At 41.1% G+C, this 17229-nt stretch overlaps 1 protein-coding gene across 1 annotated transcript in view; it reads right to left on the minus strand.

Annotated features, from left to right (window-relative positions):
* The window catches only part of LOC129644130 (antigen WC1.1-like), a 69431-nt gene extending 52735 nt beyond the window's left edge, over positions 1 to 16696 (minus strand). The window contains exons 1-2 of the mRNA XM_055569558.1: positions 16624 to 16696; positions 8619 to 8948 (exon numbers count right to left, since the gene is read on the minus strand). Of these exons, the coding sequence (XP_055425533.1) occupies positions 8619 to 8948; positions 16624 to 16696 (403 nt within the window). The remainder of the gene's footprint in view (positions 1 to 8618; positions 8949 to 16623) is intronic.
* Positions 16697 to 17229: the final 533 nt, after the last annotated feature.

Raw genomic sequence — 17229 nt, forward strand, 5'->3', positions numbered from 1 at the left:
ATAGAAGTGAAGGGTAGGTATACAGGTGGGGTTTGTGGCAAGTAAGGTGAGATCATAAAAAGTTTTGAAGCTAAGGAGGGAAACCAAAATGACAATGTATCTTTGGTCATCCAAGGAACATATTTTGAAAAGAATAAAAGGGAATCAATTACTTAATTTTTTAAATTCCCTTGTTTCTGAGTATATTCTGATTATTTATTGCTAGAGTTCTTTCTGGTAAAAGACTACCTAGTAATGCCTGAATCCAGTTAAAAAACTAGACTTCCAAAGAAGAAAAATATAACCCATAAAAAAATTTTTAAATGAGCAATCATTAAAAGCAAATTCAGAAATTACAGAAATGATTTAATTGGCTGATAAGGTCTTTAAACCTCTAATGTAAATATACCTACTGAGGCATAAAAACAAAGTAGGGGAAAAAAAGCAAATGGAGCTTCTAAAACTAAAATACAATATCTGGAATGAAAAATTGTCTGGATTAACTTAACAAGACACAAGACATTGCAGAATAAAAGATTTGGAAATCCAATACATAGCAATTGACTATCCAAATTGAAGTAGAGAGAGAAAAATGCTAGTAGAAATTAGTATCATGAAGGATAATATCAAACCATGTGAAATATGTTATTTGGAGATTCAGAATAAGGGATAAGTAGAAAAAAAATTTTTTAATGATAGATGGAATTTTTCCAAATTTAATGAAGCTATAAACCCACTGATCCAAGAGGCTAAACAAATCTCAAACAAGATAAACTAAATAAAACCACCTAGGGCACTAGATAATATATTGCTGAAATCCATTCATAAACAAAAATAACTCTTAAGAGCAGCCAGGAAATTTTGACACACTATATATAGGGGAGCAATGTTAAGTATTACTGACTTCTTGTTTGAAGTAATGCAAGCCAGATAATTCAGACACTTTTGAAAATAACTCAAACCTGAAAGAAAATTAAAGTGCTTTCAGATGAATAACAGATGATAGAATGTGAGGCTATCAGACATACACTACACAAAAATGTTATCTAAAGGTCTAAAAGTTAAAGGAAAGTGATAATAAATGAAAGCTTGAATCTCCCCAAAGCAATAAGAACTGTGTTAAATGATAATTCTGCAAGTAAATATTTTAAAAACTTCTTCTCATTTTTAAAATACTACAATATTTAAGACAAAAATAACAATTTTGTATTACAAAATTATAATATATTTATAAGTAGAATATATGACAACAGTAACATAAATAACAAGAACAGGGAAATAGAAGTATACTATAATAATGTCTTACATTATATATTAAGTGACATGCTATCTAAAGAAAAATGTGATTAAAGAGTAATATTTTCAACATTATGATAAGCTCTGCAAAAAGAGATACAGCCAATAAACCAACAGGGTACATAAAATAGAGTATTAAAATGCTCAATTAAAGATTAAAATATGACCAAAAAGGCATAAAACAAACAGCAAGCTAGTAAACTTAAACACAAGTATATAAATAATTATGCTAAATTTAAATAATTTAAACACTCCAACTAAAAGCAAGATGATAAGACTACATAAAGTAAGACAAAATCATACACTGTATAAACACAGAAACATAGGGTCACAAAGATATACCATGCAAACACTGATCAGAGAAAGCTGTATTATATATATTAACATTATATGAAGTAAGCCTATAGGATAAAGAATATATTCAGAGAGAAAAGAACATTTCATGATGATAAAATACAAAAGGAATTATGTAGTTTCAAAATCAGCATGAAGCAACTGAAATGGTGTTTAGAGGAAAATTTATAGCCTTTATGCTTCCTTGAGGCTTACATTAGAAAAGAAAAGAAAACTGAGAGCAAATGATCTAAGATTCCACCTCAAGAATCTACAAAAATACAGCAAATCAAAACCAAACGAGAAGAACAAAAACTAATAGAAATCAATGAAATAGGAAACATACACAATAAAGAAAATCAACAAAGTCAACTGGTAATCTTTTTGAAAGGCTAATGAAACTGATAATCCTCTAGCAAAAAATTCAATCAAGAAAAACTAAAAGAACACATATTTAACAACACCAAGAATGAAAGGGGGGTTATCACTTTAGATCCTACCAATATGTAAAAGATACATTGTTGTTCAGTCACTAAGTCGTTTCCAACTCTGCCACCCTGTGGACTGCAGCACCCAAAGCTTCCCTGTCTTTCACTGTCTTCTGGAGTTTGCTCAGATTTATATCCATGGAGTCAATGATGCCATCCAACCATCTCGTCCTCTGTCGCCCAACTTCTCCTCCTGCTCTCATCTCAATATTTCCCAGGATCAGGGTCTATTCCAATGAGTTGGCTCTTCACATCAGGTGGTCAAACTATTGGAACTTCACCTCCAGCATCAGTCCTTTCAATGAATATTCAAGGTTGATTTCCTTTAGGATTGACTGGTTTGATCTCCTTGTTGTCCAAGGGATTCTCAAAAGTCTTCTCCAGCACCACAGTTCAAAAACATCAGTTCCTTGGTGCTCAGTCTTCTTTATGGTCCAACTCTCACATCCATACCAGACTACTGGAAAAAACATAGCTTTGACCTTTGTCAGCAAAGTGATGTTTCTGCTTTTTAATATGCTATCTAGGTTTATCATAGCTTTTCTTCCAAAGAGCAAGCATCTTTTAATTTCATCGTTGAAGTCACCATCTGCAGTGCTTTTGGAGCCCAAGAAAATAAAATCTGCCACTGTTTCCATTTCTTCCCCATATATTTGCTTCCCAAGTGATGCTAGTGGTAAAGAACCTTCCTACCAATGGAGGTAGACAAGAGATGTGGGTTCGATTCCCTTCCATCCTGGGAAGATTCCCAGGAGGAGGAAATGGAAACCCACCTCAGTATTCTTGCCTGGAAAATCCCATTAACAGAGGAGCCTGGCAGGCTACAGTCCATAGGGTTGTGCAGAGTTGGACACAACTGAAGCGACTTAGCACTGCACATTTGCCATGAAGTGATGGGACTGGATGCCATGATCTTAGTTTTTTAACAATATTGGGCATGTTCAGGGTGGTGTGACCATAGACTGATCTTAGTTTTTGAATGATGAGTTTTAAGTCAGCTTTCTCACTCTCCTTTCACCTTCATCAAGAGGTTCTTTAGTTCCTCTTCACTTTCTGCCACTAGAGTGATAACATCTGCATATCTGAGGTTGTTGATATTTCTCCTGAATATCTTGATTCCAGCTTGTGCTTCATTCAGTCCAGCATCTCACATGATGTACTCTGCATATAAATTAAATAAGCAGGGTGACAACATACAGCCTTGTCATACTCCTTTCCCTGCATTGAACCAGTCCATTGTTCCATGTTTGGTTCTAGCTGCTGCTTCTTGACAGGTAAGGTAGTCTGGTATTCCCACCTTTTTAAGAATTTCCTACAGTTTGTTGTGATGCACACAGTCAAAAGATTTAGCATAGTCAATGAAACAGAAGTAGATTTTTTTCTGGAATTCTCTTGCTTTTTCTATGATCCAACAGATGTTGGCAATATGATCTCTGGTTCCTCTTCCTTTTCTAAATCCAGCGTGTACATTTGGAAGTTCTCAGTTCACATACAGTTGAAGCCTAGCTTGAAGGATTTTGAGCATTACCTTGCTAGCATATGAAATGAGTGCTGTTGTGTGAAACTTTAAACTTTCTTTGGCATTGTCCATCTTTGGGATTGAAATGAAAACAACCTGACCTTTTCCAGTCCTGTGGAACTCCATTGCTGAGTTTTCCAAATTTGCTGGAATATTGAGTGCAGCACTCTAACAGGGTCATCTTTTAGGATTTGAACTAGCTCAGCTGGAATTCCATCACTTTCACTAGCTTTTTTTGTCTTAATGCTTCCTAAGGCCCACTTGACTTCAGACTCCAGGATATCTGGCTCTAGGTGAATGACCACATCATCATCGTTATCTGGGTCAATAAGTCCTTTCTTGTGTGGTTCTTCTTTGTATTCCTGCTGCCTCTCTTTTATCCTTTTACTTCTGTTAGGTCTTTGCATGTCTTCCCTTGAAAATACAACTACCAATATTTGAAAGCACAAAAAAAATGGAAAATCTGAAAAAAATCTGAAGTTTCTTAAAAAATTCCCATTAAGAAAATTGCAGTCCTCCGATGTCAGCTCTTCCACAGAGCTCAGAAATGATTTCTACTCTGGATTTATCCTAAACACAGTACTTCACCTTCAACAATCTGATAAGATCAGATCAGATCAGTAGCTCAGTCGTGTCTGACTCTTTGTGACCCCATGAATTGCAGCACGCCAGGCCTCCCTGTCGATCACCAACTCCAAGAGTTCACTAAGACCCACGTCCATCAAGTCAGTGATGCCATCCAGCCATCTTATCCTCTGTCGTCCCCTTCTCCTCTTGCCCCCAATCCCTTCCAGCATCAGAGTCTTTTCCAATGAGTCAGCTCTTCGCATGAGGTGGCCAAAGTACTGGAGTTTCAGCTTTAGCATCATTCCTTCCAAAGAAATCCCAGGGCTGATCTCCTTCAGAATGGACTGGTTGGATCTCCTTGAAGTCCAAGGGACTCTCAAGAGTCTTCTCCAACACCACAGTTCAAAAGCATCAATTCTTCGGCGCTCAGCCTTCTTCACAGTCCAACTCTCACATCCATACATGACCACAGGAAAAACCATAGCCTTGACTAGACGGACCTTTGTTGGCAAAGTAATGTCTCTGCTTTTGAATATGCTATCTAGGTTGGTCATAACTTTCCTTCCAAGGAGTAAGCGTCTTTTAATTTCATGGCTGCAGTCACCATCTGTAGTGATTTTGGAGCCAATAAAAATAAAGTCTGACACTGTTTCCACTGTTTCCGCATCTATTTCCCATGAAGTGATGGGACCGGATGCCATGATCTTCATTTTCTGAATGTTGAGCTTTAAGCCAACTTTTTCACTCTCCACTTTCACTTTTATCAAGAGGCTTTTTAGTTCCTCTTCACTTTATGCCATAAGGGTGGGTGTCATCTGCATATCTGAGGTGATTGATATTTCTCTCGGCAATCTTGATTCCAGTTTGTGTTTCTTCCAGTCAGCGTTTCTCATGATGTACTCTGCATATAAGTTAAATAAACAGGGTGGCAATATACAGCCTTGACGAACTCCTTTTCCTCTTTGGAACCAGTCTGTTGTTCCATGTCCAGTTCTAACTGTTGCTTCCTGACCTGCATACAAATTTCTCAAGAGGCAGTTCAGGTGGTCTGGTATTCCCATCTCTTTCAGAATTTTCCACAGTTTATTGTGATCCACACAGTCAAAGGCTTTGGTATAGTCAATAAAGCAGAAATAGATGTTTTTCTGGAACTCTCTTGCTTTTTCCATGATCCAGCAGATGTTGGCAATTTGATCTCTGGTTCCTCTGCCTTTTCTAAAACCAGTTTGAACATCAGGAAGTTCATGGTTCACATATTGCTGAAGCCTGGCTTGGAGAATTTTGAGCATTACTTTACTAGCGTGTGAGATGAGTGCAATTGTGCAGTAGTTTGAGCATTCTTTGGCATTGCCTTTCTTTGGGATTGGAAGGAAAACTGACCTTTTCCAGTCCTGTGGCCACTGCTGAGTTTTCCAAATTTGCTGGCATATTGAGTGCAGCATTTTCACAGCATCATCATTCAGGATTTGGAATAGCCCAACTGGAATTCCATCACCTCCACTAGCTTTGTTCATAGTGATGCTTTCTAAGGCTCACTTAACTTCACATTCCAGGATGTCTGGCTCTAGGTCAGTGATCACACCATCGTGATTATCTGGGTCGTGAAGATCTTTTTTGTACAGTTCTTCTGTGTATTCTTGCCATCTCTTCTTACTATCTTCTGCTTCTGTTAGGTCCCTACCATTTCTGTCCTTTATCGAGCCCATCTTTGCATGAAATGTTCCTTTGGTATCTCTGATTTTCTTGAAGAGATCCCTAGTCTTTCCCATTCTGTTGGTTTCCTCTATTTCTTTGCATTGATTGCTGAAGAAGGCTTTCTTATCTCTCCTTGCTATTCTTTGGAACTCTGCATTCAGATGTTTATATCTTTCCTTTTCTCCTTTGCTTTTGGCTTCTCTTCTTTTCACAGCTATTTGTAAGGCCTCCCCAGACAGCCATTTTGCTTTTTTGCATTTCTTTTCCATGGGGATGATATTGATCCCTGTCTCCTGTACAATGTCACGAACTTCATTCCATAGTTCATCAGGCAGTCTCTCAGATCTAGGCCATTAAATCTATTTCTCACTTCCACTGTATAATCATAAGGGATTTGATTTAGGTCATACCTGAATGGTCTAGTGGTTTTCCCTACTTTCTTCAATTTAAGTCTGAATTTGGCAATAAGGAGTTCATGGTCTGAGCCACAGTCAGCTCCTGGTCTTGTTTTTGCTGATGGTATACAGCTTCTCCATCTCTGGCTGAAAAGAATATAATCAATCTGATTTCGGTGTTGACCATCTGGTGATGTCCATGTATAGAGTCTTCTCTTGTGTTGTTGGAAGAGGGTGTTTGTTATGACTAGTGCATTTTCTTGGCAAAACTCTATTAGTCTTTGCCCTGCTTCATTCTGTATTCCAAGGCCAAATTTGCCTGTTACTCCAGGTGTTTCTTGACTTCCTACTTTTGCATTCCAGTCCCCTATAATGAAAAGGACATCTTTTTTGGGTATTAGTTCTAAAAGGTCAAGAGGGTGAAATTCTCTTTCACACCACTTTCCTAAAATTGAGAAGAAACTCCAAGACTTCAGTTTCAATTAGAGAATTGGAACAGACATGCTATTCTCTTTTTACTTCTCCTGTGTCACCACTTTGACCAGCCTTCACTAAAACATGTTTCTGAAAATATAGAAGCAATAGACCAGAGGGAAGAAACTGACAAAGAGATTAGCACAAAAAAACTGGAACAGTTCATAAACATGTGAAAGTCTAAATTAGAGCAGCCTTAGGGAGTAAAAACCATAATCAAGGTTAAAATGGCATAGCACCCTGTTAATTTTTAAGTATATCCTGACTGAAATTAATATTGAAACATTGATTTTCTTAAAACAGTAACATTAGGAGCTCCAACATCACATAAGCTTACAGCACCACACACTGTATTTTTACTCAGATGCTGATTTATCAAAATAAGGTGGAAACACATGTGTTTCCACAATTTTATCTGCAGTTGAAACCATGATTAGGGCATGGTAACAATAGAAATATTACTTGAAATGCCAGAAAACAGATTTTCTTAAAACAAAAAATTCCTATCTGAAACTCAAATGCCCCTTGAAACTAATTATTTTTAATAATAATAATAACAGAAGAAAACATTTGCAGATGTATACTTACCTCCCAAAGTTCTAAGTTGTATACATTAAATATATACAGCGTTTTGTATGTCAGTCATACCTCAATAAAGTAGCCTAAATTAAAGTAATTCTTTTCTTAGGGGTCTCAACTAGTATCATCAAAGATCTTTTGAGGGTGAGATTGGAAAAGATCACTTTTCTGGTGATCTTCCCCAAAAGAGCTGATTAGCCATGAGCTGCTAGAAATGTACTGCAAATATTCTCAGGGCTCCCCCTGTCTCACCCACCAGATGGCTGACCATTTTGAAAGACTCAACTACCTACATTAGGAACTCACTGTGATAGCTGACTTTTCCTCTAGTCCACCTGGTCTGATGGGATTAATGTGTAAAGCATCTAGATCTTCCACCATTGTAATAACCACTGGAAACTGACCACCTACTCATACCCTAGTCTCACTGCTATCTTTACTGTCTCCACCTTGGCACAATCCAATGCGCTTAGCACTGAGCACTTCTCATGAGTCACTTCAGGTCCTATTAGCCTCACTGACTGTTACACTTGATGTGTGTCAGCTACTGTGCTGTTAATTTCCAAGTTTCATATTTTCCTTCTCCTTCAACAACTCCACAAACAGAATGTGAGCTCCCCACCGAGGTGGCCTGGTGATGAGACTAGCTCCTGCCACAAACCCTCCTTCTTGCCCTGACTGTGACCTGGGACCTTCAAATGCACCAGTGAGATCCCCTCATGCCTTTTCCTTGTGTTGCACCCTGACTCCCCGTGTTGTCACTTCTCCATGTGTCTTCACTCTTTTGGCTTCTCGTGCTTTGTTGAGTCAACCTCCTTGCAGCCTCCCTGATATGATCCCTTCATACCTCTGGTGACTCTGTTTCTTTAAGACCAGAGAGTGTTATAAACTATGCTTGCCCTCTCTTATGCCCTCTCTTGTGGCCAAACCTGACTGGCCATCTCAATAGAATAAAAAATAATCATGATGAAACTAATCTGTCACATCATTGTATGAAAATATAACCCAGCAGTTGTACCTGTTTGTAAAATTTGACCTCACTTCCCCGCCTCTTATGACACACCACAGAGATCTGAAGGGTCCAGCTGTCCACAAGTCTGAAGTTTTTACTGTCCAGGGCCAAGCAAACCCTTAACCCCCCTTGAGAACCTAATGCTCTAAGAATCAAGTGTGACCAGAGTCTTCCCCCAAGGGTGCTCTAAAGCATGTGATCTGGTTTCCCCATGGTCATTCTGTGAATGAGATGGAGGTGTTTCCTGCTGGGAATCCCCTCCCAGACCAGACAGGCCTTACCTGAGCAGACTGCTCCAATATCCTGGTCATGAGAGAAGGTGTCATTATAGTTTTTAAAATCAATATGAACACACTTATAGATACTCAAAGTTGATTCAGCATCTATACTCTCACAAGAACCATATAAAAACCAAATGGGGCCAAGTCTTGGTCCAAAATAAGACCCTCTGGGAGCATCAATGGCAACTCCACATTCCAGTCGTCTGCACACGTCTTCTACACCATTTATGAGCCAGGTCTCAGTATACACAGTGCCCCATTCTCCTTTGTACTTCGCTTCCACTCTCCCCTCACAGCGGTGGGCTCCATCCTTCAGCCTCAGCTCCAGAACTGCAAGAGAGACACAGACACAGGACACAGGAGAGATTTTAAGAGAGAGTGCAGTGGTGTGCTGGTAAGTATTAAAAAATAATCTTCTCTCTGAGGGGAAAAAAAATCCCTGCATTTGTTGACTTTTATGGTATAAACATTCCCACCGTGGCCAACTCAAAACCCCCAATGTGCCATCACTGAACGTGGAGCAGGAAAGGAGGCACCAGGTGTTTCTCACGAGCCTGTGGAACCAGCTCCAGGGACACCACTGAGGACAGGCCTCCAGAGACTCTGGATGCTGCCCTCCCTGTAGATGTGCCCAAGGCTACTAGGGCCCAGCTTCCCCATCTCAGTTACAGCTCATGGCCCAGGACCCAGGGAGGAATCCTCCCTCTCCTTCCCTGTCCATAGGGAGCATCTCATCCAGCTCAGGAACAGAGGGCTGGGGTAACAGGCTCCACAGTGTCCCAGTTATTCCTGTCACCTGTGTTCATGCCCTTGTGTAATCCCCACACTCCAATGTATCTAGTAACATGCCTGTAACAAATAGTATTTGGCAAAAGTGATGAGATGTCACTTAAGAGATTAGGTTTCAAGATGACTCTGGTTTCCTTTTGGTGACCTCTCTCTCTCTAGCTCACTCTAATGAAGCCAGCTGCCACATTGTGAGCTGTGTATGGAGAGACCCTCATGACAAACAACCAAGGGAGGCCTCTTGGCAACAGCCAGCAAGAGACTGAGGCTCTCAGTTAAACAGTCTCCTAGAGTCTGAATGCTGCCAACAACCAGGTGGGTTTGAGTGGTACCCACCCCTCGTTGAACCTTCAGATGATTGAACCAGTGAGACAACACAAGTCAGAGGACCCTTGCTGATTCCTAGCCCATGGAAATTATAAGGTGCTAGATGTTTGCTGCTTTAAGCTATTGTTTTGTTTTGTTTGTTTATTTTTGGCTGTGCTGGGTTTTTGTTGCCACTCACAGACTTTCTCTAGTTACAGAGTAGAGGCTACTCTTCATTGTGGTGTATAAGCCTCTCCTGCCGGTGGCTTCTCTTGTTGCTGAGCATGGGCTCTAATCATGAGGGCTAAGATGCCAAGCTTTGCAGTAATTTGTAGCACAGCAACACATAATTAATGTAGGAAGGCATTATGCTAAGTGAAAGAAGTAAGACAGAGAAAAGCAAATACTGTTTGGTCTCATTTATATGTGAGCTCTTAAAAAAAAACACACAAATTCATAGATAAGGAGAGTAAATTGGTGGTTGCCTGGGTAGGGATGGGAGTAGGAGGAAAGGATGATGGTGGTACAAACTTCTACTTAGAATATAGATAAGCCCTGGGGATGGAATGTACATGTGACTGTAGTTGACAATTGTTATTTAGTCACCAAGTCATGTCCTACTCTCTGCAAGCCCATAAACTTCAGCATGCCAGGCTTCCCTGTCCTTCACTATTTTCTGGAGTTTGCTCAAACTCATGTCCATTGAGTTGGTGATGCCATCCAACTATCTCATCCTCTGTCACTCCTTTCTTCTCCTGCTCTCAGTCTTTCCCAACATCAGGGTCTTTTCCAGTGAATTGGCTCGTCATATCAGGTGGCCAAAGTATTGTAGCTTCAGCATCGGTCTTCCAATGAATATTCAGGTTGATATCCTTTAGGATCGACAAATTGATCTCCTCATTGCCCAAGGGACTCTCAAGAGTATTCTCCAGCACCACAGTTTGAAAGCATCACTTCATTGGTGCTCAACTTTCTTTATGGTCCAGCTCTCACAACCATACATGACTACTGGAAAGGCCATAGTTTTGATTATAGGGACCTTTGTTGGTAAAGTGATCTCTCTGTTTTTTAATATGCTGCCTAGATTTGCCATAGCTTTTCTTCCAAGGAGAAAACATCTTTTGATTTCATAGCTTCAGTCACCATCTATGGTAATTTTGGAGCCCGAGAAAATAAAATCTGTCACTGTTTCCACTTTTTCCCCATCTTTTTGCCAAGAAATGATGGAATCAGTTGTCATGATCTTAGTTGACAATACCGGATTGTATATTTGATCATTACTGATAAAGTCAATCTTAAAAGTTCTCAAAACATACACACAGTAACTATGTAATGTGATAAATGTGTTAACTAACTTAATTATGTTAATAGTTTCAAAATATATATGTATTTCTTTTTTAATACTTTAATTTGGGGAGTATAGTTGATTTATAATGTTGTGTTAGTTTCAGGTGTACAGTAAAGTGACTCGGTTATATATTTTAATACATACACTCATTCTTTTTTAGATTCTTTTCTCTCATAGCTTACCACAGAATACTGGTTAGACTTCCCTGTACTATACAGTAGGTCCATGTCAATTATCTATCATATATATAGTAAGGTGTGTGTGTGTGTTAATTTCAAATTCCTGATTTATCCCTCTCCCTAACTCCCAACATTTCCCCTTGTGTAACCATAAGTTGTTTTGGATATCTGTAAGTCTGCTTCTGTTTTGCAAATAAGTTCATTTGTATCCTTTTAAAATTAATTTTTATTGGAGTATAGTTGCTTTGCAATGTTGTATCCTCTGTACAGCAGAGTGAATCAGTTATTTGTTGTTGTTCAGTTGCTAAGTCATGTCTAACTCTTTGTGAATTCATGGACTCACGCACTCCAGGCTCACCTGTCCTCCACTATATCCTGAAGCTTGCTCAAATTCATGATGATTTCTAACCATCATGCTATCTAACCATCTCCTCCTCTGCCTCCCCCTTCTCCTCTTGCCTTCAATGTTTTCCAGCATCATTTCCAATGAGTCTGCTCTTGGTTGAGTCCCTTTTCTCTACACCATCCCCAGCATTTATGCTTTATAGAGTTTTTGATGGCCAATTCTGACTGGTGTGAGGTGATGCCTCTTTGTACTTTTGATTTGCATTTCTCTAATGATTAGTGATGCTCAGCATCTTTTCATGTCTTTTTTTGGACACCTGTATGTCTTCACTGGAGAATATATACATATGTATTTCAAGTCATCATACTGTATACCTTTCACTTATATCTTATTATATGGTGATTACCTTCCAATAAAGCTGGAAACAATAGATAAAAACAACTATATAGAGAGACAAAAACTTTTGCAAATGCAAGGGAAAGAATGACAGGAATAATAGTAATGGGAGCTTGAAATATATATCTCAGCTTTTAATACTTGAAATGGTCATCTGAACTAAATTCAATGGGGAAAAAGTGGAAGTAGTAACAGATTTTATTTTGGGGGGCTCCAAAATCCCTGTGGACAATGACTGCAACCATGAAATGAAAAGACACTTGCTCCTTGGAAGAAAATCCATAACAAACCTAGTCAGCATATTAAAAAGCAGAGACCTCAATTTGCAAACAAAAGTCCGTATAGTCAAAGCTGTGATTTTTCCTGTGGTCATGTATGGATGTGAGAGTTGAACCATAAAGAAAGCTGTGTGCATGCATGCTAAGTCATTTCAGTAGTGTCCAACTGTTTGTGACCCTATGAACCACAGCCTGCCAGGTTTCTCTATCCATGGGATTCCCCAGGCAAGAATACTGGAGTGGATTGTCATTTCCTTCTCCAGGGGATCTTCCCAAGCCAGGGATTGAAACTGCATCTCTTATGTCTCCTGCATTGGCAGGTGGGTCCTTTACCACTAGCACCACCTGGGAAGCAGCACCGAAGAATTGATGCTTTTGAACTGTGGTGTTGGAGAAGACTCTTGAGAGTGCCTTGGACTGTCAGGAAAGAAATCAACCCTGAATATTCATTGGAAGGACTGATACTGAAGTTGAAGCTCCAATACTTTGGTCACTTGATACGAAAAGCTAACTCATTGGAAAAAAAGAAAAAAACCCGCTGGTGTCCCCACTGATGGCACTTATCAGAGTTTATTATAATTTCTAGTTTTATTGTCCAGCTTCACTAGACTATCAGTTAATATGGGCCAGGGAGCTTTATTCACCATCATTAGGGCCTCAGCATCTGGTGAATTGCAAAGGGTATGGATTGAATGCCCCACAAACCCACCTTTAAATTAATAAACATTTGTGGGATGAAAGTCTAAATGAATTCTGAAAAGAAGGTATGGAAATGATATAATTTAGCACATTTATGGCATTCAAATCAGTAAGAAAAGAAAAATAATTCAGGAATGACATTGGAAAAAATAAAATTAGGTAGAATGTCATATCATACATAAAATAACTTACACAATTATTTAGTATTTACACATTTAAATATATTCATAAAATTATGACAGATAAAAATAATTTATTTAAATTTGAAGTGGGGAAGAACATGCTTGACAAGGCTCTGAAAGTGGAAACAAAAATGGGAAATTTTAACAGGCAATTAATATTATTAGAAACGTCCATGAGGGACTTCCCTGGTGGTTCAACAATTAGGACTCTGCACTTCCAATGCAGGTACCACAGGCTTGATTCCTGGTCTTGTTTGGTACAGCCAAAAAAATCAAACAATAAACTGAAGGAAGCATATTCAGTCTACAAATAATGTAATTCGATAGGACAGGGACTTGCACCCAAATTGCTTGGTTTCAAGTCTTACCTCTGTGTCTTACAACTGACTCATCTTGGGCAAGTGACTTTGCTTTGCCTCAGTGATCTGTTCGGTGGATAAAAAATATATTCTGTCTTGTTGGACTCTTGTGTGCTCAAATGAGTTCATATAAGTAAGTGCACTGTAGGTTGTTGCAGTAGATGATAGTAGTAGTATAAAGAGCTTCAATACAAATCATGACAAAAATGATAGCCATCACCAGGTAAAAAGGACAAATGTAATCAGCAAAGTAATTCACAAAGGAAGGATTAAATTAGCTAATATATGCCAGTATTTGCCTACCAAACTGGCTAAGGTTTTAGAACCTCATAAGAAGACAAAGTTGGTGAAGCTATGTGGAAACTAACATTCTCATTCACCATTTGTAGAATTAAAGTTCAGTGCAGCTATTTCTGGCAAGCATTAATCTCTATGTACCAAAAACTGTAAAGGTATAGGTACAAAGCCTTAAAGCCTTAGAGGTACTCAGCCTATAAAGCAGCAACTCCACTTTTTTTTTCAACATTTAAATATTTGTTTCTTTATCTATTTATTTGACTGCCTAGGTCTTAGTTGCCATATGCAGGATCTTTAGCTGCAGCACGTGAACTCTCAGTTGCCACATGTGGAATCTAGTTCCCTGACCAGGGATCGAATCTGGGACCCTGCACTAGGAGCAGGGAGTCTTAGTTACTGGACCACCAGGGAATTCCTGGAAACCTCACCTTTAGAATATGATTAAGAGAAGCAGTCATGGATGGTCCTACATTTAAACACAGGGAAGTTCAGAGTAACATTTTCATAATAGCAAAAAATGTTGAAAACAACTAAATGCTCAATACAGATGGTCAGGTGAGCATATTGCATTTCTGCATATAGTGAAATAGCTGGAGGCAGTTAAAAAATTCAGTACTATCCCTGTGATAGCCTGTATTTTTTAAATCTACAATAAAATGCTTTAGTGTGTAAAAGAATAGTTAATGATATAGAAAAATGCCCAAAATATATTCTGGATTGTAAAAACAGGATACAAAACAATATATGCCAGATTATCTAATCCTGAGGATCTACGCTAATGGCATCAATTGCATTTGAGAGATAGTTTTATGCCAATGCCCATCATGAATTTCAAGGTGGAGATTCCTGTAACATGTGAGAAATCATCAGGTGCTCAGAAAGGCCAAGACTATTATTCTACAAGGAGCAAGTCTACTGTAACATGAAGTAGAAGAATAAAATGTTATAGGATAACCCTGAATGGTGTTGTTTCGAAGAAAATGAAAATAGTGCTTGCTTTGGTGAAATATTCTTGCTTCTTAAAAAAACAACTGATTTTTAAAACAACAATTTCCTACAATTTTTCTTGTAAGAGGAGGGAGCTATGCATCAAAACATCCATCATCTCCCCCTTGTGCGACCAAAACCCACCTCTGACCCCCAGAGCCCTCAGAAGGAGACATTTCACCAGCACCTGCCCAGCACTCAAGGAGCAGAGATGGGGAGGGAGGGGACTTCCCAAGGAGAGCTGTGGACATAAGGCTGAGGTCTAGGGGATGACAGTGAGCTCTGAGATGAGATAGGGCTGCACGGAGTCTCAGCCAGATCAGCACCCACATCTGAGAAAGCTGCCTTCTCCAGGCTGGAGACCAGATTCTCCGCAGCCCCAGCCCTGACACCCGCCGTCCTCTCACTCAGGGGAAACCAGCTCCAGAGAGGAACAGGAGAGGGCGCGAGGCAGAAAGTGCTCCCTACAGAGTCACAGCAAGGAGCAGAGATGGGGAGGGAGGGGACTTCCCAAGGAGAGCTGTGGACATAAGGCTGAGGTCTAGGGGATGACAGTGAGCTCTGAGATGAGATAGGGCTGCACGGAGTCTCAGCCAGATCAGCACCCACATCTGAGAAAGCTGCCTTCTCCAGGCTGGAGACCAGATTCTCCGCAGCCCCAGCCCTGACACCCGCCGTCCTCTCACTCAGGGGAAACCAGCTCCAGAGAGGAACAGGAGAGGGCGCGAGGCAGAAAGTGCTCCCTACAGAGTCACAGCAGATCCTGGGAGGGGAAAGGACCATCCCAGGGCCCCAGCACATCAGGAAATGTCACAGGGATTGGGGCAGAGACTAGGGAACTCATACACCTGTGGCTGCACATCAACTGATCTCTACAGACAAGAGGTCCCCTCTCCTGGCTGTAGGCTTCTGCTCTGTAATGGACACCTGGTAGGGACAGGTGAGGTAAGCAGGCAGAGCGTCTCACAGAGCCCAGTGCTGGGCAGACACAGCAACAAGCAGCGGGGAGCCTGGGGGATGGGGAGAGAGGAGCCAGAGAGAGGCAGGCAGGTGCACCATTATCTCTGATCTGGTTACATGCAGTGGCCAAGACACCCAGCCCTGTGGGACCCTGTGTGCTTCACAGACCAATGGACTCAGTCCCTGCTGATCAGCTCTGTTCCTCTCACAGAGACAGGATCCACACACTCCTCACACACACACATATACACAAACTCCTCATACACTCCCACTCCACACACACACACACACACATACACACACAAACTCCTCACTCACTCCTCACACACACACACCCTCACACACTCCTCACACACCCTTACACATGCCTCACAATCACACACACATACACACTCCACACACACACAACCTCACACACTCCTCACTCACCCGCTCACACACACACACACACTCCTCACCCTCACACACACACACACAAATACAAACACAGAGCCTACAGGAGCATACACACAGGAAACATGGGGACCCAGGGGCAGTGCTCAAACACCAGGCACATGGAGCATGTGGGAACAGCCCAGAGTCCCAGCTGAGGTCAGTAGCTGGACCTTCCACACACTGGGAGCCACTGGGCCCTAGAAGCTCCCTGAGGGAGTGGAGGGGACTCAGGCTGACCCAGCTCGGTCCAGAGCAAACCTCACTGCTCTCTAAAATCTGCCACAACTAGCAGTGGACCCCCCACAGGAGACGGACAAGTATTCACAGTCAGCGTGGCCCCTTTTTGGTCAAAAACACTGAGGTTCAGCTCCACAGCTACAGACACCTTTCCCTTCACCAAGGCATGCACTGCCTGGTGTGGACCCAAGGCAGAGGGGCAGCTCTTACCTTGACCACCCACCACGGTGCCGAGGAGGAGGACGCAGAATCCCCACAGGGAGAGGTGTCTGCCCAGAGCCATCCTGACCCCACGTCCTCAAGGTCACAGTCCCAGCTGCAGGATCAGCCTGTGAGGAGGCGTCAGGGTGCCGACCGGGGTCTATATAGACCACCCCTTACACCCTCCCTCCTGGGAGCCAATAGCGACACCTCTCACCATTTCAGGCACTATCGGAGGCTGCATCTGCCACTTTCTGCAGCTCAGACACCAATGAGCTTCTGAATGTTCAACATCTCCTTATATGAGCAACACGGTCCTTTGACCTCCTGCTTCCGTGGTCCTGAGAGCCGGGCCCCCTGACCAGGGCTGGAGTAGAAAAGTCGCGTCAAAAACCATGAGTACCATTCTTTCCTCTGATTACCTTGGCCAATCCCCAAGAACTGTAAAATCTTGCAGGGTCAGGTTGTGGAAATCACCGGACCACGGAGAATAACTTTGGTGGTATCAAGCATTGATCTTCCCCAGCACTGAGCTCAGGATCAAGCAGAGTACTACAAGAAAGCTTCAAGCACAAGAACATTTCTTGGGCCAGCAGAAAATGAGGACAAGGATTT

This window comes from Bubalus kerabau, chromosome 1 (assembly GCF_029407905.1).
Source record: "Bubalus kerabau isolate K-KA32 ecotype Philippines breed swamp buffalo chromosome 1, PCC_UOA_SB_1v2, whole genome shotgun sequence".
Lineage (NCBI taxonomy): Eukaryota > Metazoa > Chordata > Mammalia > Artiodactyla > Bovidae > Bubalus > Bubalus kerabau.